The sequence below is a fragment of the Parathielavia appendiculata genome (assembly GCF_033297405.1).
Source record: "Parathielavia appendiculata strain CBS 731.68 unplaced genomic scaffold N657scaffold_6, whole genome shotgun sequence".
Lineage (NCBI taxonomy): Eukaryota > Fungi > Ascomycota > Sordariomycetes > Sordariales > Chaetomiaceae > Parathielavia > Parathielavia appendiculata.
Window position 1 is genome coordinate 1 of NW_026944225.1, and position 19146 is coordinate 19146.

The 19146-nt window shown below is 55.3% G+C and overlaps 8 protein-coding genes across 8 annotated transcripts; 4 read left to right on the top strand and 4 right to left on the bottom strand.

Moving 5' to 3' along the window:
* Positions 1-2753, bottom strand: N657DRAFT_644971 (Creatinase/aminopeptidase). Its single transcript, XM_062792853.1, has 6 exons — positions 2243-2753; positions 2010-2185; positions 1815-1941; positions 1368-1752; positions 519-1294; positions 1-404 (listed from the first exon to the last, which is right to left on the bottom strand). The coding sequence occupies exons 1-6, from the start codon at positions 2287-2289 to the stop codon at positions 191-193; spliced, it is 1725 nt and encodes a 574-aa protein (XP_062647204.1). The 5' UTR covers positions 2290-2753; the 3' UTR covers positions 1-190.
* Positions 2754-2944: 191 nt separating this feature from the next.
* Positions 2945-3640, top strand: N657DRAFT_407866 (uncharacterized protein). Its single transcript, XM_062787231.1, has one exon. The coding sequence runs from the start codon at positions 3196-3198 to the stop codon at positions 3583-3585; it is 390 nt and encodes a 129-aa protein (XP_062647205.1). The 5' UTR covers positions 2945-3195; the 3' UTR covers positions 3586-3640.
* Positions 3641-3696: 56 nt separating this feature from the next.
* On the bottom strand, positions 3697-7050 carry N657DRAFT_633727 (uncharacterized protein; the record flags this gene model as incomplete). Its single annotated transcript, XM_062791231.1, has 5 exons — positions 3697-4602; positions 4662-5046; positions 5114-5740; positions 5817-6579; positions 6654-7050. 5 exons carry the CDS (start codon positions 7048-7050, stop codon positions 3697-3699), a joined length of 3078 nt encoding a protein of 1025 aa, XP_062647206.1.
* A 3634-nt stretch (positions 7051-10684) lies between these two features.
* Positions 10685-12333, top strand: N657DRAFT_573116 (PCI-domain-containing protein; the record flags this gene model as incomplete). Its single annotated transcript, XM_062788938.1, has 5 exons — positions 10685-10748; positions 10853-10897; positions 10960-11240; positions 11304-12065; positions 12127-12333. 5 exons carry the CDS (start codon positions 10685-10687, stop codon positions 12331-12333), a joined length of 1359 nt encoding a protein of 452 aa, XP_062647207.1.
* A 38-nt stretch (positions 12334-12371) lies between these two features.
* On the bottom strand, positions 12372-13931 carry N657DRAFT_644975 (uncharacterized protein). Its single transcript, XM_062792854.1, has one exon. It carries the CDS (start codon positions 13813-13815, stop codon positions 12712-12714), a length of 1104 nt encoding a protein of 367 aa, XP_062647208.1. The 5' UTR covers positions 13816-13931; the 3' UTR covers positions 12372-12711.
* A 267-nt stretch (positions 13932-14198) lies between these two features.
* On the top strand, positions 14199-15037 carry N657DRAFT_680642 (uncharacterized protein; the record flags this gene model as incomplete). Its single annotated transcript, XM_062796308.1, has 2 exons — positions 14199-14278; positions 14341-15037. The coding sequence occupies 2 exons, from the start codon at positions 14199-14201 to the stop codon at positions 15035-15037; spliced, it is 777 nt and encodes a 258-aa protein (XP_062647209.1).
* Positions 15038-15692: 655 nt separating this feature from the next.
* Positions 15693-16086, bottom strand: N657DRAFT_644977 (uncharacterized protein; the record flags this gene model as incomplete). Its single annotated transcript, XM_062792855.1, has 3 exons — positions 15693-15748; positions 15856-15971; positions 16058-16086. Coding segments are annotated over 3 exons (199 nt in total), but the record flags the coding sequence as incomplete, so codon positions are not given.
* Positions 16087-16825: 739 nt separating this feature from the next.
* N657DRAFT_644979 (uncharacterized protein) lies at positions 16826-18296 on the top strand. The gene is made up of 3 exons (XM_062792856.1): positions 16826-16970; positions 17024-17406; positions 17465-18296. Exons 1-3 carry the CDS (start codon positions 16939-16941, stop codon positions 17866-17868), a joined length of 819 nt encoding a protein of 272 aa, XP_062647211.1. The 5' UTR covers positions 16826-16938; the 3' UTR covers positions 17869-18296.
* Positions 18297-19146: the final 850 nt, after the last annotated feature.

Consider the following 19146-nt stretch of genomic DNA (forward strand, 5'->3'; position numbering starts at 1 on the left):
ACTGATCGTTTCCTTGATTGTCGATATGGGTTTTTCACCCGGCCCACGAGGGCGCGGTTTTCCTGTATAGTAAGTTGTTGAAGGTCCGGCAAGCCCGAGGGCACAGCGGTGTAGGAATAATAATATATACCCCCCACATGATGAAAAAGGCATAAGTCCACCTCCTATCCCCTCGCCACATGCCATCTTATCAGAAGGGCCGGGCCTCCTCGACCTCCTTGAGCATCTCGAAGCCCTTGGGCGCCCATGTCAAGTTCTCGTACCCCTTGTCCGTAACAAGGATGTCGTCTTCGATACGGACTCCGCCGACGTCCCAGTACTTATCGAGCTCCTCCTTGTTAATGTATCGGGAATGAGCCGGATCGTTCACAAAGTAGCCCTCAATGTACTCGCGGCAAAAGTAGCTGGGTCACGTTCAGTCAGTGTCATCGCACCTTCCCCCTCCTAAACCCTCCCCCCCCCCCCCCCCCGCTCGGGGAACCTCCAAAGGCAAGATGTGAAAGAAAAGTAGAACTCACATCCCTGGCTCGATCGTCACAACCATGTTTTTCTCCAGCGTCTGCCTTCCGCCAGCATTCGCCGCCTCCCCTTCCTCAGAGGTCAGCGCACAGTCAACCAGCGCCGAAGTCAACGACTCCTGGTACAGCGCGGCAAGCTGCTCGGGCCCAACAAACTCCCGCTTCGACGACACCTTTCCCCGACCACGCCCAATCCCGGAAACCTCCTCCCACTCCCCAAACACCGACGGCAACAACAGCCTCTCCCTCCCTGACACATCATGCACCTCCAACCCAACATGATGCCCCAGCCCGTGCGGGAAAAACGCGGCAACGGTGCCCCGATTCAGAATGTCGGCCACGCTCCCCCCGTGCAGGATGCCCAGTTCCAACAGCGCCGTCGCCGCCACGACGCACGCGTGCAGATGCAGCACGTAGAACGGCACGCCGGGCGCCACGCGCTCGATGCACTCTTCCTGCATGCGCTCCACGGCGCGGTAGATGGCGTCCGCCTGCCGCGAGGGGAAGCAACCCGACAGGGGGAAAGTGCGCGTGACGTCGCTGGCGTAGCAGCGCCACTCGGCGCCGGCGTCGAGGACAACCACGTGGTTGGGGTCGAGGGGCGCGTCGTTGCTGGTGTAGTGCAGTGTGCTAGCGTTGGGGCCGGAGGCGGCGATGATCGGGTAGGCTTGGCGTTTGGCGCCGTGGGCCATGCAGTAGGCAGCGAAGATGGCTTGGATGTCGTGCTCGTTGTGTTGGTATTTGGCGAGCGTGAGGACCTTTTTGTGGGCGGCGCTCTGGGGGAAGTGGAGGTTAGAGAGCGTTGAACGAAGAAAGAAAAAACGGGGAGAAAAGGGGGAAGAGACTTACGGAAACCGCATTTGCCCGCCGGATTAGGGCAATTTCATGATCGGTCTTGATCACCCTGGCACGCTCGATGGCCGGCTTGAGTTTGATGGTGTCGATCTGCACAATCCCCTTGCGGTGTTCGACGAGCTTTGGAGCCTGGTCCGGGTGCAGGGCGTAGATGATGGTACCCGGTTGGACCTTGGCGAGGAGCGTCCGATTGAGGTCCTTGATGTAGCGCACATCGTCCAGTTCCGAGACGTCCATGCACTGCTTGGGGGTGGGCGTCCTTCCGTACCAGAGCACCTTCCGGGGTTCTATCTGCGGGATCCAGAGGACAAGCCGGTCGGCGGCGATCTCGTAAGTCACGGCACATCCCGGGAAGTCGGCACCAGTAATGTAGTAAAAGCTAAGGTGGTGTCAGCTCCGAATCCAGCAGTGCGTTGTACTTCGAGGCCAGCGTGACCATACTATCTTCGCTGGCGGAACTCGGGGCCTTGGTCCGAGTCCTCATAGAGTTTCTCCTCCTGACCGACGAGGTACACGACACCGCAGTTCACGCCCAGTTCTTTAGCAACCTTCCGAGCATGTGTTTTGGCTACGGCTCGTTAGAACGCGGTGTTTCCAAGGGACATGAACTTGACTCCAAGGGGTCCAGAGGCATACCTGGATACTTGCCCAAGTCCTTATACAGCCATTGCACATCAAGATGATCAATGATTTTCGGCGTCTTGGTGTTTGTAGAAGCAGTTTCTTTGGAATCACTCGGGGAGCACGCGGAATTCTTCTCGGTTCTCTTGGACCGTTGCTGCGGCGGTGAGGTGGGCTTCACCTCAATGGACCTACGAAGATCAGCGAGCTCTCGAGCATCAAACTCATCCACGTCATGGCCAACTCACAGCGCCTCGAATTCGTCCACAGGGACCAAGTGGTAAGAATCCCCCATCTTACTTATTTATGTTGGCAGCTTTATGGGGATCTGCTCGTTTCTAGGTTGATAATGAGTGCGATGATGGCCCTGCCCGTGGAGATACCTGTACTTTGTACTCCCCGAAGGCTTGCCTCGGCTTCGAACAACAGCAACCTGACAGTTGTCAGGTGGTCACCGCTCGAGCAGCAAAACGCGCCGCAAAAACAAACAAGAACCACAAGAAATTATAGCGTCAGGGTCGCTCCAAGTTGCGAAACCAACAGCTGACAATGGCTCGCGAGTCGATGGTTGAAAGAGTGGAAATCAAGGAGCAGCCAGTAGATAAAGTTGTTCCCCTAGTTACCTGCTCAAAGTAAATGTGAATTGAATTCTCATCGAAGCCGGGGCGGACGTAAGCTCCTCGTAAAGGCGAGTGCAGATGAAGAGGCACGAGACCTGCACTGAAGTCATCTGTTGGGGCTGCCTTTGGAGTCTTCGGCGATGCACCCGGGTTACGGTACCCACATAAGGTAGATCGGGGGATCTTTGTTATCTGGTACGGATACCTTACGTATCATGTAACCTTCCTTACTCGGTAAGCGGTACTGATCTTGGAACAGCTTGAATTTCAGCAGGCCCTGAGCAGCGCACAATCTAAGTGCGGCGATGTGCTGCCTTATATTCAAGAATCAATCAACTGCCGGCCGTTGGGTATTACCCACGCGCTAGATGGTGTGATGGTAATTGCACCCTGGAGTTTGTGCGTACAAATACTTTGATAATTGATAAGCTAGTTAACGTTAAATACTATATAATTACCGGGTGCCTCAACGAGCACACGTTCCGATAAAGGGATGAATTATCGCAGAAGGGAACTTGAAGATCTTTCTGTCGACATCACTACCAAGTATCCCCACGTTTTTTGACTTCCTTGGTTAATAAATGCTTTCATCTGTTCACTTGCTTTCGTCATTCTATGGCAAAGCCCTTGCTCGTAAGGACCCATCATGCCCCTTCTTTGTTGTGTTGTTCCCCAACCCATCCCGAACCCTTCCCCAATCAACCCGACATCCTCTATCTTATCCGACCGATATCAATGTGTCCAAAGCACCACTCTCCAGAGCCAGTTCCCATTCATGTCGCTCCGTACATTCCTCATGGAGAGCATCGAGCGTTGAGTCACCCGCTGTATCAAAAATGCAGAAAATCGCCGCTTGGTGTCTCAATCTGACCATACCTGCCTGGCCTTCAATTCCCCCTTCATTTATCACACGGACGGTTGTCTTGTCGGTTAGTGCAGTAGCGAGGCGTCGATGCCTCCAGCTCTGCTGAGGCGGTATTCATCCACCAGCGGTACAGCTGACTTCCTCCTCCTCTCTGGAATCTGGGATGTTCAACTTGAAACTTCCCATTTCCTTCGAGTCGTCTCTCTTGGAGATCCATTCACCGATACCCGGTATGGCCCATCATGTCGCCCCAGTTGCCCCCTCGAAAACCTTGATCTGTCTGCATCTCATCGATCATGGCCCCCTGCTGCTGCTGCTGCTGCTGCTGGTGTTGCGAGATCTGCTGATGGTACTGTTGCGGACCGCCATGGCCCTGGTGCATCGCCAAGAGATCGGGCGTGCTGTACGTCTGCGCTGCCGCGTCCAGGCCGTGGTGCGACTGACTCTGCCCGTGCTGGATCAGATACGACGGGATCGGCTCCAGGAGCTGGCCCTCGATCCCGTCGTACATGTCCGGCATGTAGAACTGCATCGCATCGTGGGACGGGCCGCCGCCCGCTCCCGACTGTGGTGGTGCTTGGCTGCCTGGATGGTGGTGGTGATGGCTGGCTGGGTCCATCAGTGGCTGGTTTGGATAAGCGAACGGGTCTTCGGAGGGGAACATCATGGCGTCCATTTTGTACAGGGAGCTGGCTGGCCCGCCTGCCACTTGTCCTTGTTGGAAGCCCTGGGCATGGCTGTGAACGGTTCCCTGCGGGCCGCTGGAATCGGAAACCGGCGCGGAGAGGGGCATGTTCATAGGTATGATGTCGTGAAAACTGGTGAAGTTCTGTCCTGCCAGACTGCCGTGCTGAAACTCAACGGTATCCAGAGACGTGGCTCTCTGGGGAGGCGCCCGTGCTTCCCGCCGAAGCAGCCCGATGGGCGGGCGAACGACCTCCTCTGACCTGCGCTGCGGGATTTCGTCTTTGGAGTTTGGACGAGTCGCTGACGCCGCGCTGCCCGCCCTTGATCCTTGAGCCGGGGTCAGCGTGGGGGCCGAAGTCGGGGCGGATCGCTTCTTTGTCGGTGTTGGCCGGGTCGTGGTTTTCTGCACTTCGTCTGGCAGCTGCTCGAAGAGGGGCTAGAGATGGTTAGCATCAGAATCTTGACGGTATCCTTGCACCGGGGATGAAGACCTACGTTGAGAGCAGTGGTGATACGGTCAGCCGCCAGACTTCGTTTTGCAAGGCTTGCGATCACGTCCCTGCCTGCTTTCGCATCCGCCAGTATCTCGGCGGACCCTGGCTTGTCGGGATTCTCCAAGACGAAGAATAGGAGGGAGAGGATGGCGAAGAACTCGGTGTACAGGATGAACCAGTATGGCCCGATGAGGACCCCCTGTTTCTGAATCTCGAGCGCAACGAGGATGATATTCCGAGACACGGTAATCCCCGCAGCTGCACAGTTGTAGTAGCGGTCTTCAATCTTCTTGCCCGCCGTCAGTCGTGGCGAAATGTAGTGGAGAAACGGTCTGTAGAGCATCATCTGGACATGGGCATATCCGAACCGGAGGAGTGTGCGAATGCTGGCAGGATTCGTATTGTTAGCATCTAATCGTAGCGTAGAAGCTGGTTCATGACCGGATTGCATACCGGACAACCTCAACGGGACCGTCATGGTTCGGTCGCCAGTAGTCAGGGAGCCGGGACTGCCACTCCTGGAGCTCCGTCTCGATCGCCTGAATCCGAGAGTAGCTGATCATGAAGGTCCTGTTGGTTTGCTGCCCCTGAGCGCTGTCCCCCATCGCCCGGAGCGGGTAGATGTCCTTGACCACCTTTGCAAGTATCCTCATGAGATCGTTGTGCGCGTTGAACGCTTGGAAGACTGACGGGGTGCCCGGCGGCGGCATGCGGATCGTTTCTTTGGTGATGTATTCGTCATCAACCTCGGTTGGTAACGGTTGATCGACGTCTTCATCCTGAAGCAGCAGAGGGAAGCCCAGGATGGCCGAGACGTACAAGTCCAGCTGGCGGACGACGTGAAACACGCGCCGCCTGGTCTCGTCCTCGATCGGAGTAATCTTGTCGTGGTGGAGATGACGATGCAGGCCCATGCGCAGACAGGACCGAAGAGCAATGCCGAGGAATGCGTAGCAGTCACTGATGTGGGAGGTCGCCTGAAGAAAGAGTATTGTGTAGACGAGCGCTTGAAGAGAGGCCATATCCCGGCATTCGGCGACGTCCTGCAGGATCAGCCGTGCTGATGTATAATACTTGACCCTGGACCACAGCAAACGTCAGACGAGTTTTGGAAAACGCCGAAGGTCAAGGGGGCGACAGGGACGGGAGATCTCACCCTTCTTTGACGGCCAACTTGTAAGTCACAGTCGGCTCCGAAGCCTGGTCTTCAGAGACGTTGTACACGCAACCGAGCGCCAGTACTGCGTACAACAGGCCCAAGAACCGGTGTTCCTCGTTACCCCAAGACTTCTGTGGCGTCGAGTAAAGCTTGTCGACCATCTCGTAGAAGGACGGTCGGTGTACAATTCGGAGAAGGCAGGTGGCACAGTCTAGCGAGTAGTAGCAGAGCGTGCGGACCCTGTCGATCGGAGGGAGGTTGTATATGGCCGACGCACTCGAAGCATCCCATGGCGAGCTGGTACTGGGTTTCGGCGAGTCGAGGCTGAACAAGCCGGGTGGCACGGCTGGCCGGGGCAAGAAGGGGATGCGGTATTCGTTTCCCAACAGCGTCTGGAAATGCTCCTTCATCCGCCCGAGGAAGACAGCTCCCGAAGAGATGCCGTGAAAGTCCCATTCACCGCTCTCTTTGATCTCTAGCTGGCCAATCGACTCTATCATAGACATGATCTGGGCGTCCTGGCTGTCCCCTTGCTCTCCCTTTGCTGCCTCCCGCTTGAGCTCCATGGCCTTCGCCCTCGCCCTCTCCCTGTTGCGAAACTCTTGCTGGACTGCCGGGTCCAGGTTGGGGTCGGCAAGATCAACTTCCGGCATGAACTTGCGCAGCATAGTCTCGGCTCGCTGGAGCCTGGCTTCTAGAGCTTCGATGTACTGGGGCGCAGGGTTTCTGCGGCGGTTAGACGGTTTGTCGTATGTGCACTCTGCATACCAGTCAGTCGGCCTGAACCAAGGGCGAAGCCGAGAAAAGCAAGGAGAAAGTTGAGGTCGTTTTTACCATAGCTGTAGACGGAACAGTGTGTGCAAGGCTGCTTGCCGTCGCATTTGATCTTCTTCCGGCGGCACTCGTCGCACGCTCTCGTTACTCTACGGCGTTTATGCATGGGCATTCTCGGTGTATCATCAACACCGTCTTGTATCCCCGACGCATCCTCGGACTCGGGCTTGACGGAAGACTGGGCCGGTGACTTGGTGCCATCGGAGGGGGACGCCATCTCGTCCTGGGACATTTCAGCCGAGTCTTCATCCGACACATCTGGGCTGTTCCGGGAATCAGTGGCCCTGGATGGAGCGGCCGCTTTCCTCGTGCTACTGCTGGCCGGCCCATAACGCGGTTGCCGTGGAGCCGGCCGGGCTGGGCGAGCAGAGGCGCCGTCGGGAGCCGGGACCGGCATGGCTACGCTGCGGATGTGGATGGGCGTTGGGTGCTCGGCAATATCCAGCTGACTCTTTCCGCGTAGGTCTGTCTGTTTCCCCGTCTCGACGAAGTCTCAGAATCCCATGCTCATGTTTTGTTCGAGGAGCGACGTGTCGGTAAGGCCTTTGAACACGCCGCAACTGGGAGCCAGGAGAGTCGTTGTTGGGTACCAGGAGTTGTTTAGGGGACTGTGACAAAGCCGGTGATATTCCGCGAGGGTTAAGAGCCCGCATGGGTGACCAGGCTAATCCTCGATTCCCGACCCGGGAGGGGGTGAATCTACGGAGCGAGGACTTTCCCCGTTTAAGTCGACACCCTGTCTCCCGAGACCCCAGCTCCAGTTCCTCCCGGGAACGCTCCGCTCGAAAGCGCTGGGCTGAGAGCTCACAGCGGCCGAGTGGATGGACGGGGAAGTGGGCAGGGGTTGGGTCGCAGAAGCAGGTATGGACTGCAGAAGGGCAGCAAAGCAACGTATGGACTGTAGTTGTGGACCCCGCTATCAGCAGGATCCTATTTCGGGAGCCACTGTGTGAATAAAGAAGGACAACGGGAGGAGGAGGGAGAAGAAAGTGTCAACCCGAGAGTGGCGTAGCACAGGACACTAGGCACAGATGAGCGCTCGGTTTGGCGAGAGCTGGGACAGAAGACTGGTAAGAAAAGGGAAATGCCCACGACGATCAGGGTACGAAAAGCGCGTATAAACCGCCAAGGGACGGACTCCGTGTGAACTCGAAGCATCGGCAGTGACCGCTTTGTGGTTGGGTGGAGGGAGATGTGTTGGAAACCTTGTGGGGAAGCAGTGCAGTACTGGACCGCTTGTATATGGTGCGTCTATACAGCCTACCGGTGGTGCCTTGCTCGACCTCCTCGGAGGGAGGACCTCAGCCTCCGTGCCTGTGGGATGAACCCTAACCGTCGGGTGCGGACCCATAGTGTGCAAATCCACGAGGGGGGCTGGGATCGTTTCGATATTGCAGGGTCACGTAGCCCCATGTTGCTGGGCTGCCTCAACATCCTAAATTCGACTCTGGCATCTCCTGGTGGAATGTGCGCGAGACTCGGTGTCCCTGGCGTCTGCGGTTGTCGGGCAGAGCTATGTCACATCATCGGTGCACAGGAATTCCTCAAACGGGAGAAGAATGGTCTGGGGCGGAACAGCACTTGCAGATTCTGGGCCTTTCTTGAGGATGGATACGCGAAGCCGAGAGCCATCCACCGTCTTTCTGTCTGTGCTGACTCTTGTGCATGGCTCGAGCGTGGACGTTGGGCGTGTTCACCGTGGTAGCCTGCGCTCCGCGTCCTTCCATTTCACGTTATTCCCGGGTTGGACGGACACGCTAGGAACAGGAATGGCTCGGTGGAACAACAGGGTTACGGATACAGAAAACGTGACGACCGGTCTCCTTCGAGTCGGGAAAGACGGACCCCTTCAGTGATGAAGGGGGCAGATGGATACTGTGGACCACTGCGCAAACTGAACCGGGCTCCACCGGAGACCTCAGAGGGCGGTTATTGTGACCTGCCTTTCTCTGGTGGGAAGGAGGGAGCCATCGAATGCCGGTGCTGCCATCCACTTGGAAGGTGCGTCAAGGTGCGCAGCAGTACCTTAGAAATAAGGGGTTCGCGGCTGCAGGACATTCACGGATGCCTGAGCCGTCAAATTGGGATGCGTATTTTGAGCAACAACCTGCGGCGGCTCAGTCAATTCCTTGACAAAGCGCGTCCAGAGGGTGCAGAATATGGGAAACGGACATTGGAGATCTGAGAAAGGGTGGGGAAGCCAGGGGCTCGCTAGAGGGCTTGGTATACGTCATAGCGCGTCTCTTGGCATGCGGAGGGTGGAGCCAAGGGTCTTCGCCGTCCAAAATCAGGTCATGATCTCTCCAAACATGCACAGTGTGTGGGCAAGGCCCCAGCAGAGCAGACTTTTCCGGACGGGCTTGGCCCTGTTGCCGTGACTAAGATACTGGAGTACAAGGGATGCGATTCGGAGCGCAGCACCGCGCGACGATGTGGCAGGGAATATAAGGCATGAAAGGACCGTTTGTAATGTGGCTGCGCTGGTGGACAGATGGTCCTAGGCACGAATCTCAGGAGTCCCATCGCGCTCGCTCTTTGCAGAGACGGCGTTCTTGAATTCCTTTCTGGGACTCCCGGAGGATGAGCCGGGCAGGCTGATTCTCGGCAAAATGGGATTTGTATGGATCTAACTACTCCAGTGTCGGTATAGGCAATCAAAGAAAGCCCGAAAACGATCCGACTGCTTGAATATCGATTTGATCTCGGCTTGGCCAAACTTGATTTCAAGGGACCAATTACCGCCTGAACTTCTCTATTCTAACTCAGGCTTACCACTTCCCACTAGAGGATGCCGATCTAATATCAGACCAGCACTGACTTTGCTGGTTAGCAAGGGACACGGTGAGTGCCGGATAATTTGAAATGTTGAGACTTGATGAAGTTAGTGAAAGGAAATTTAACAAACAGGCAAAAGGAGAACTGAAAGAATAGGAATAAAAAATAAGTATAACGTTAAATAAGTAGAAAAGAGAAAGGAATAACTAACTATAGAAGTAAGATATAGTATAGCGAAATATAGAATAAAGGAAGTAAGAAAGTAAAAGTGAAAGAGTATTTAATATGTAAGTAAATCCTGATAATTAGTTAAATAAATACCTAATAAATAAATATATATATATGAGTAAATTGAAGTTAAGAGGTAGGTATTAACTATATATACTATAGTTATGAGCAGGTGAAGCACGTGCACTCAATGGCAGGTGCCGCCATGGGCAATTCGAAGGCCGTCACAGAGATAATATAAGAGAGTAAGAAAGGAAGTTGCAGTCTATATACCCCACTCTATGTTACGGCGATTGCGCCACGCCTGCCAGGACCCACGGGTGGGGCCCGGCGTGTGGGAAGCACCGGCCTCTGTAGTTGAAGATCCTGCACCTCGCTGCCGCGAGTTCTGTTCGTAGCTCCTCGAGCTACGTCTTGACAATTAAGCCTGCCCGTACCTGACGGAATAGAGCCTAGACTGTAGCTTAGCCTGAATACAATTGTCATTGGATTGTCCGCCTGTCCCGCCGTGATACTCTAGGCTCAGAATATAACAGCTATTAGAGCCTAGGTAGTCTAGCTATCTGCGAAATAGAATATTAACCTTAGCAAATCCAACCCGCTAAAGGAGAACTGTTCTTGCATTGAATTACTGTTGGTTGAATAGTCTGGAAAGGTACTTTGGAATGTGGGCAAGAATATCTTGCTTCCAATTTGTGAGGCCCAGGTTCTGCCAGTTCTGTCACCAGTAATCCGTTCCAGCCAAAACAGTCTTGCAACAGCCTGTTCTGAGACCCCCATCCGTCAAGGTAGTTTTGGCCGTCAGCTCTCCGCATCGTGACTGACAAAGCTCCCTTCCTGTCATCTTCCAAATTGAGAGAGCAAGCGACGGTGACAGATAGCAGATTGAAGCCCCACTGTTTTACCCCACCATTACACTTGCCTACCCGCTCACACATTCAGCCTTACCAGCTGGAGAGCTTGCCCAGCTCAGGTCGCAGCCTTGCCTGCCCTCACAACGACCGATTTTCCTCCTGAGAACGGGCAAAATGGCGGACTCGTTGCTCGCCTTTTTCACCATCATGGACAGCCAAGACGGGATTATTGTCAAAGGTATGTCAGGCGCACAATCACCTTAACCCATGTCCCGTCCACCCCGCAACGAGAGCCTCTATCAGCGCGAGGAATATCGGCGATTAACTTGGGCTCTCGGACAGACCCTCCAAAATTCGATCTCGATCTTTATATTCAAAATTACAAAGGTGAACAAATGCGAAGTCGCGCGAACAAGTGCTCTGTGGCTTCAGGGCTAATGGTACGACAGGTCGCACCCGGTTCGACCGTCTCTTTCTCATCGGGCGCAGCTCAGTGCCGCTGTGTGTCGATGCGCTGAAAGCAGCGATTGCCGAAGCCAAGCGTGGTAAAGATACCCAGAGATATAGGGAAGCGGTCGAGTGTCTGCGAATTGCGGCACCTTCGGAACCGGAGGCCACCTTCGACCAGGCATGGCTGGAAGCGCAAGAGGCGGCCAATCAGATCGAGACGAACCGCTTGTTGACGGAATTGAAGGGTTACAAGAACAACCTCATCAAGGAGAGCATTCGGGTAAGTCGGGGCAGGTCGCAGAGAGGGTCACCATGTTGCTAACGACGTAATCTCTTGCGACAGATGGGCAATGAAGACCTTGCCAAGCATCTCGAGAGCATCGGCGACCTTAATGCCGCGGCCGAGACATATTCAAAGATGAGGCCCGATGTCAGCACTCCCAAGCAGTTTCTCGACGTCGGGAGGCACCTGGTTCGTGTGTCGATACAGCGGCGTGAATGGGGCATGGTGAGCGCCCACCTCAGCAAGATGGGCGGTGCTCAACACGCAGAGGAGGAAAAGGCCGTCCAGCCATACCTCAGAATTGCTCAGGGAATTGCGCTTCTAGGGCAAGAAAGGTTCAAAGATGCCGCACTCAGCTTTCTCTCAGCCGACTCGACTATCACAGCATCAACCTACAGTGAAGTCGCCAGTCAGAGCGATGTCGCCGTCTATGGCGGCCTCCTTGCTCTGGCATCCATGGACCGAAACGAGCTGCAGAGCAAAGTTCTTGACAATTCGCAGTTTCGAAGCTTCCTCGAGCAGGCCCCGCACATTCGCCGAGCTGTTACCCAATTCGTCAGCGGCAGATATTCCGCGTGCATTGCCATTCTCGAGTCGTACCGCCCGGATTGTCTCCTGGACATCTACCTTCAAAAGCACGTCGCGGCCATCTACTCTCAGATCCGGAGCAAATGCATCATCCAGTACCTGATCCCGTTCTCATGTGTCAGCTTGGATACCATGAACAAGGCCTTTGGTGGCCCGGATCAGGGCATCGAGGACGAGCTGGCCGACATGATTCAGTCGGGCGCAGTCGAGGCTAGGATCAACACCATAGACAAGGTAAATCCTCGTTCCGCCCCGCTTCAGAGTTGCGTTACAGCGTGTACTGAACTCCACTCAGCTGGTCACTACCAAGGCGGCCAATCCGAGAGCGAAAATGCAGTACTCGGCACTCCGGGCCGCAGAGAATTACGAGAAACAGGCTCTTGACCGCCTCAGGCGTATGGGACTCGCCGCGGCGGAGCTCGAGCTCAAGGGAGGAAAGAAAATGGGCGCCTTTCCCAGCAACCAAGCAGACTTCATGATCGAGGAGTCACTGGAACTGTGATCCTTCAAGAGGATGAGTTGATGATTTGTCATTGCATTGCGAGGAAGTTGGAGGGCGCTTTGGAACCATTCAGGTCGGTTTGAGGATATCAATGGGTTTGGCCGTGCTGAGATGACGACGCAGCGTGTGGCACGGCTCGGTTCACACCCTGTGTGACATGCAGCATGTGAAAACGATCACGTACGGAAGAGCGAGGGCGTTACATACCAATGCCGGGAAAACAGGATGCTTAACTCCCTGACAGAGGAGGGAAACGTAGGGATCGGAAAAGACGCTACTTTCAGCTGCAGAACATGGCACCGAAGTCCTAGGATGGCATCAGACAAGTGTGTCTATTCGTAAGGTATCACGGGATTATCCTGCTTCTTTCCGGCCTCATCAACCCATCAACTGCCTGACATCCTCGGGTGGCCAGCGAACCTGGGCAAACGTCAAGCACCGCTTGATACTCTGCAGGTACTTGCGCGTCACCTCGCTGCCCATTATATGGCCCCTCTCACCTCCATGGAGCTTCTCGCGCGCACTGCGTTCATGGATGCCCACCATGGTAACGCCAATCGGCCAAGCTGCCTTACCGATGCTCAGGCGCAAGTACCCGTCGTTGGCGTCGACATAGCGCCGCTCTTGTGCAGCCTTGACAATCTCGACTATGGCCTCGAGGATGCCCTCGTCCAGGTCGGCCTGCTCAAACTTGCGGAAGAGCGGCCGCATCGTTTCCTTGCTGGATATCATGGCGTTCCGCGCCGCTTGGCCGGCAAATGTGTCTGCATTGTCCTCGCGCGCCAACGCCAGTTCCCACTCGCGAAGGACCATGTTGAAGTATGACGCGAGCTGTCTGTAGAGGTATCGCCGGGCCTTTTTGTTGGACGCGGGTGGGATCTTGTCAGGAACCTTCATGTCCTTCTCCTCGACCGGCGCAAGGGTCGTCGCGATAGGTCCGTTAGCGGTCAACGCCCCACCTCGGGCGGCCCTGCGGTATCGCCTGAGTCTCGCAGCATGGCTCTCGCCAAATAGTATCGCGGGCTCATTCAACTCCCTCAACTTCTTGCGGAGCTCCTCCTCGGGAACATCCCCTTCTTCCTCGTCGCCCAGGTCCTCCTCCTCCTCAGCCTCCTCCTTACCCCCTTCGCTGTTTTCCTTGGTCGGAGGCAGCTCGGGTAGCCCCAACCGCTTCCGCCTCACCCTTTCCTCCTCGGCCTCCTTTGCCTCCTTCCTCAGTCGAATCTCCTCGGCCAACTTGCGCCGCTTCTCCTCCCGCCTGCGTGCCTCCTCGGCGGCTTCCTCCTCGCGCTTGCGCTTGGCAGCCGCTTTGGCGGCGCGCTCTTCCTCGAGGCGCTTTTGCTCGGCGAGATAGGCGGCTCTGCGCGCTTCTTCGGCCTCGCGCCGGGAGATGTACTTTCTGTCTGCTGGCGCCTGGGCGTCGGGTTTAGAGGGAGCTTTGGCCTTTGCGATTTCGCTCGACATTAGCGACTCGAAGTCCATCCTCGGTTTGGGAGTGTTCGCTGGTCGGTAGAGCCAGAAGAAGTGAGGGGATGGCGCGACTAGTCAGTTGTTTTAGATGAATGTTCTAAAGAATTGAAAGTTGCGGTTTGGACCAAACGTCCTGGAAGCCTGCGGAAGACCGCCTCGCCTCGCTAAAATGCATGCGTAGCTCGAGGCTGGGCCCACTTAACGTTAAGCTGCGGTTCTCGGCAGGCAAATGAAAGCTCCCGACCCTTCAACCCGGCCCTCAACCACCGACACCTCTCACATTCCCATCTTTCTCCTTAAACCTGAAGTCTTTCGATGCACTGCGGTCTACACACAAAACTCAGTCTAAAATAGTCCCCCTCGTTTTTTCGTCACCCATCCATACGGCTATCGCTATGAGCACAGGCGGGCTCAACAGGGCCGAAACGCCGCCCTTCCACCTGAAGCTCTTCTACCGCACAGGCGCCTTCCACAGGTAACTCCTTTCCATGGGTAACCTCCATCAACCATCACTTGAACTCACACTTACTCTGCCAGACCAGATGAATTCAACACCTCCCAAACATCCCTCCCACCGCACCTCTCCCTCCACACCTGGCCAGACTGCACGCTGCTAGAGCTATCCCACCACCTCCTCGACGCCTCCCCTTCAATCCTCCCTTCCCCCGCAATAGGCACCCGCATCTGCTTCCGCCTCATATACGTTGACACACGGGCCTCCGCAAACAGAATAGACCGCCCCCACATGCCGCGGCCGCGGCCGCGGTACGTGGCCAAGGACCTGGGCACCGTGGTGCTGGGGAGGGGCGGGCCCGGCGCGGGACCGGACGAGGGCGTGCCCGACGACGAGCCCGATGCTGCTAGCGAGGATGTGACGCTGGCCGATGCCAGGTTCATCACCGGCGACTTGCTCAGCTGCGCCATCCTGCCGCCGGACGAGGTCACGGGGGACGTGATGCCCGCGAGCAGTGCTAGGACGGGCCGTGGGGCCGGAGTGGGAGAGACTAGGGTCCCTCGGGGTGGCGATGCGCCGCCGGGCGGATTACGTGGGAGGGGGTTGCGGGGTGGCGGTGGTGGTCGGCGTGGTTCGTGGGGTTATGGCGAGGGGAGGTTTCGGGTTTGGGACGAGCCGTTTGGGAGGGGAGGTGGTGGTGGTGGGGTGCCGGAGGGGGAATGGAGGAGAGGGGATATGCTGCCTGAAGGTATCCCAAAGGGTGGGCGGTGGTCGAGGTAGGATGCCGGACGCTCAGGAGAGGTCCGAGGGACAAAGTCAACCACATACAGAGGAAACGCGTGTGAGATTCGCCGCTTCGCTATATGTCATAGTGAACCAGCAGGTTACAGCAACCCGGGCCGTCCACCTAAGTTGGTAAAGCTTGAGTGAAGGTTAGGGGGGGAAGAACAAGGCGCTGAATGTTGAGGGTGGTATTGGTATGAGAGAACAACCAAACGAAACTACGGACTCGGAAAGAAGGGCCTCCGGCCGAGTTGATGGAAAGCGTGGGCATAACTCAGGAGATGGACAACATTAATACCCTCTGAGGATTCAGGCAAGCGGATACCTGAATACGTCACGAATAATCACACAGCAAAATGCTTCCTGGTGTTTGTGATTCTGACCCCGGGTTCCGCTTCGAACCTGGGCCATGTCTGCAACGGCCGGGCGGTATTGAACTCGAAACAACCTCAGCGTGACCCCAGGCATGCGGGTTCGCTGACCTCGCGCATCTCCGAAGATAGCGGGTGGAACCTCCACGCTTGAAGTATGCTCCGGTCACGGGCCCGCCAACTCGTGGCGTGATGAATTGGTATAATTCGACTGAGAGTCCTGATCCCCGGTTCTTAATCCCGCACAGCATATATACATCCCTCCCATATTTACCTCTTATTCTTAGCGCTCAGCCATGATATCGCCCCTCCGCTTTGCCCGCATATCCCACAATCCCTACCACCACCAAGTCAGCATCCGTCTCGTCGATTCCAAAGGACCCAAGTATCCCATTGATGTTCGCCCAACCCCGTGGCGTCCAAGTCATAGACGGAAAGACTCACATCAGTCTTATAACCCAAGTACCCAATAATCGTCGGAATGACAGCGACGTACACGAACGTGATGCCCGCCGTCCGCTTGGTCCACCTGAAGTACTTGTACCGGTTTTGGATCATGTCTGCCCGGAGGTTAGTTTCGGGCTGGCGTCATGTCGCTGATGCATCGAGAGGGTGGAAGGAGACGAGAAAGGGGTAGTCGACGTACTTCCGAGCCTGACAAGGGCCGGGTCCATGGCCACCTCTAATTGCGCGCGACACTGTTAGCTGATGCTCGGTCATAGTCACTGGCCAATTGAAGAGGGACATACTGTTATGCGGTAGGCCAGCCATCTTGATATGTGAGCGTATGTCCCGGGCAATTTTGGATTGGCTGGTAGGGGACGCGATCGAGGGTTTGCTCGGGTTTCAGCTTGAGGTTCGCCTGGTGATGTTCAAGGTGAACGGTTGCTTCCAGGTTCCACAAGTGCCGTCCAGGCTAGCGGCTGATTCTTGGCGTCGAGTGCTAAAAGGGGAGCTGAGCCGTGCGCAGTCATGTGACGCAATGCTCAAAAGTGCTCCAGCTCACAGACCAGATCATTGTCGGCAGGAAATGAAGGACCGGAGTCTCAGAGCGTTCGGCTTCCGACAGAGAGGAGTTCATTTTGACGATGAATTGAACGAGTGTTCAGAAGAGTTCAGATTATGCAACGCTCACTGTTGCTCTCTGGAACCTGGCCGACTCGATCGTCACACAGATCCGAGTCGACGGAATCGCCCAAGTTTTTAATCCTTAGTGTGCGTACGGAGTAGAATATAGCGATACCCGCAAACCAATTTTGTCGCTTCAGTCTCTTTTCTCTTGCTTTTCTAGGTTCTTTTTACTTGTGCATTGCCTTTTCGCGGTAATGAAGGAAGTTTTTAGCTGGGCTTTTCTAAGTACATAACGGCTTGAGATGTGCCTCGGCATATCACCTGGTGGGCCTTGGCAGGATCATGCCAAACTAGGTTATCACAGCTCCCAGTCTTCTATCCCACGTTACCTGAGCCACCACCAGGCCTCTGTCTTCAAATTGACCTGAAAGAGGTTGTAAATTGTCCGTCTTGACCATGGAGGAAGAGGCGAAGGTCAAACTGCATTGGTGCGCTCCATCACCCTCACCTCCTGACGGCCATGCTGTTTACACCACTTTAGGCTCAATGGATCTCGAGCTCAGAGTATGCTCTGGCTGCTGGAGGAGCTCGAGGTTCCATACGACCTGGAGATTTACCATCGTCAGAAGAGCATGATGGCGCCGCCCGAGCTCAAGAAGATCCACCCCCTTGGGAAGTCCCCTGTGGTCACTGTCACACCGCCTGGCGCTACTGAGCCCATCGTTCTCGCAGAGAGCGGGTTTATTGTGCAATACTTGTGCGATCACTTCCCCAAGGGCGCATCGCTTGTGCCTCGGCGCTGGAAAGATGGCCAGGAGCACAAGGTGGGAGGTGAAACGGAGGAATGGATGCGGTACCAGTACTTACTGTACTACATCGAGGGCAGTTTCATGTCTACCGTAGTTCTTCAGTTCATCCTCTCTGGTACGGAAGTCGCCCGCAATCCAGTCTCCTAATATACGCGCTGACAGGCTGCTGGCAGGAATGAAAGGGAACAGCGTGCCCTTCTTCGTCCGGCCCATCACGACGCTCATTGCCAATCAGCTCATTGGCATGATTGTATTCCCAAACATGAAGCGGCACTTCGCCATGATGGAGCAGTTTTTAGGGACGTCGCCCGGCGATGGCAGTTACATGTGCGGCTGCAACCTCACCGGCGCCGACATGATGCTCGCTTATCCACTTATCGCTGGAAAAGAGGATGCGTTTGACAGCATTGGAAGGTGGCAAAAGGGCTCGTTCAAGGAGACATTCCCGAAACTGTACGCCTACATCGAGCGGCTGGCAGAAGAACCTGGCTGGAAGAAGTCTGTGGACAAAGTCAAAGAGATCGAGGGCACCTTTTCAATCCTCCCTACTCCTGGTCAGCCATCTGCACGAATTTGAAGGGCATGGTGTGCTCCGTGTCGGGCCTCTGCCTCGGCCATCGTGGTCTGCGGCCAGTTAACTTCGACTGCATCTGATCCCCGAAGGTGGCATGTTTGGCCGATGGTTGGGTCTGATACGGAGGCACGGGTCGGCCGGAAACATGTGGAACTGCTGTCGTTCTCAAACGCCAAGTCAATTTTTGTCAGTTCCCATTCTTTGGGCTATATCAGGTTATCTCCCTAGGGTATAGAGTTGGTCATAGGCCCAGATAACATTCCACTTCTTGTAGCCATCGGGAGGCACGCGCGCACACGGTAACTATAGGAGGTGGTAAAATCGAGGCTCCTAATCTAAATTTGCAACGCGATTGATGATGAGGGCAATATGCCGTAGAGTTCCTCGATGATTTCTCTTCAAGCTTTCATTGTCGAAAATACAAGGCAAAAAATATGTACGGATCCGTACAGTTCGCCAAGATTGTGGCTTTCCTCAAATGTCAGGACAGCCCCACATACTCACCTTGAGAATACTAGGAAAGAATAGATCTCATAACAACTCAACGCGTATTGCCCGCATCATCAATCGCGTCGCAGATTTGGATTTGGAGTCACGATTTTATTACCTCCTAGAGTTGCCGTGTGCGCGCGTGCCTCTCCATGGCTACGATAGATGGAATGCTAATTGGGCCCCGTAGCCAACCAGCCATTTTAGGGGTATGTGGTGTAGCAGGCCCCTAAATGTGCGATTGACCTGACGTTTGAGAGGCTAGTGGAACCATCCCGATAAATTTCTCCGATAGCATTGTCACGAAATATGTTGAACCACGCTGCACCATGACGCCAGACACTTTACAAACCGCACCAACTGCAGACGTACATTCGGCCGAGAATATGTGACACGCGGATGAGGCCCTAGCTTTACGCAACGAATTCGGGGTGCATCCTTAAAAGATTCCAATTGAGATGGGACGATCCCTCTTCGGGTTGCACTGCCGTGATGGGGCGTTTTTCTCGCATATCCCTACCAGCTGGCCCCAGCAAAGGTCAGAGATCCGGCCTTGCAAGGCGCCCGAGGCTCCGAGCGACCCGGACTTGCTACCGAATAAGCCTTTTTTGAGCCTCAGCTTGCTGCATCGCCTCAGAATCTTCTGTGGAACCAGGCTGGCTTCCGTCCTCAGGAATCCTTATCTTGTTCTGGAATCCAATGCTCGTTCCAAGTCAGAACTGCATCGTGCTGGGGAACCTGGGTGTCAACACAGGCGTCCAGTTGGATTTCGCATTCACGTTGCGAAAATAC

Excerpts from the sequence above, each read along its gene's own strand:
- N657DRAFT_644971 (XM_062792853.1), bottom strand. The coding sequence starts at position 2,289 with ATGGGGGATTCTTACCACTTGGTCCCTGTGGACGAATTCGAGGCGCT. Across the intron at positions 1,942-2,009 it reads GGACTTGGGCAAGTATCCAG|CCAAAACACATGCTCGGAAG; the intron begins GTATGCCTCTGG and ends AACGAGCCGTAG. Across the intron at positions 1,753-1,814 it reads GAGTTCCGCCAGCGAAGATA|CTTTTACTACATTACTGGTG; the intron begins GTATGGTCACGC and ends ACACCACCTTAG.
- N657DRAFT_407866 (XM_062787231.1), top strand. The coding sequence starts at position 3,196 with ATGCTTTCATCTGTTCACTTGCTTTCGTCATTCTATGGCAAAGCCCTT.
- N657DRAFT_644975 (XM_062792854.1), bottom strand. The coding sequence starts at position 13,815 with ATGGACTTCGAGTCGCTAATGTCGAGCGAAATCGCAAAGGCCAAAGCT.
- N657DRAFT_644979 (XM_062792856.1), top strand. The coding sequence starts at position 16,939 with ATGGAGGAAGAGGCGAAGGTCAAACTGCATTG. Across the intron at positions 16,971-17,023 it reads GCGAAGGTCAAACTGCATTG|GCTCAATGGATCTCGAGCTC; the intron begins GTGCGCTCCATC and ends ACACCACTTTAG. Across the intron at positions 17,407-17,464 it reads TCTTCAGTTCATCCTCTCTG|GAATGAAAGGGAACAGCGTG; the intron begins GTACGGAAGTCG and ends GGCTGCTGGCAG.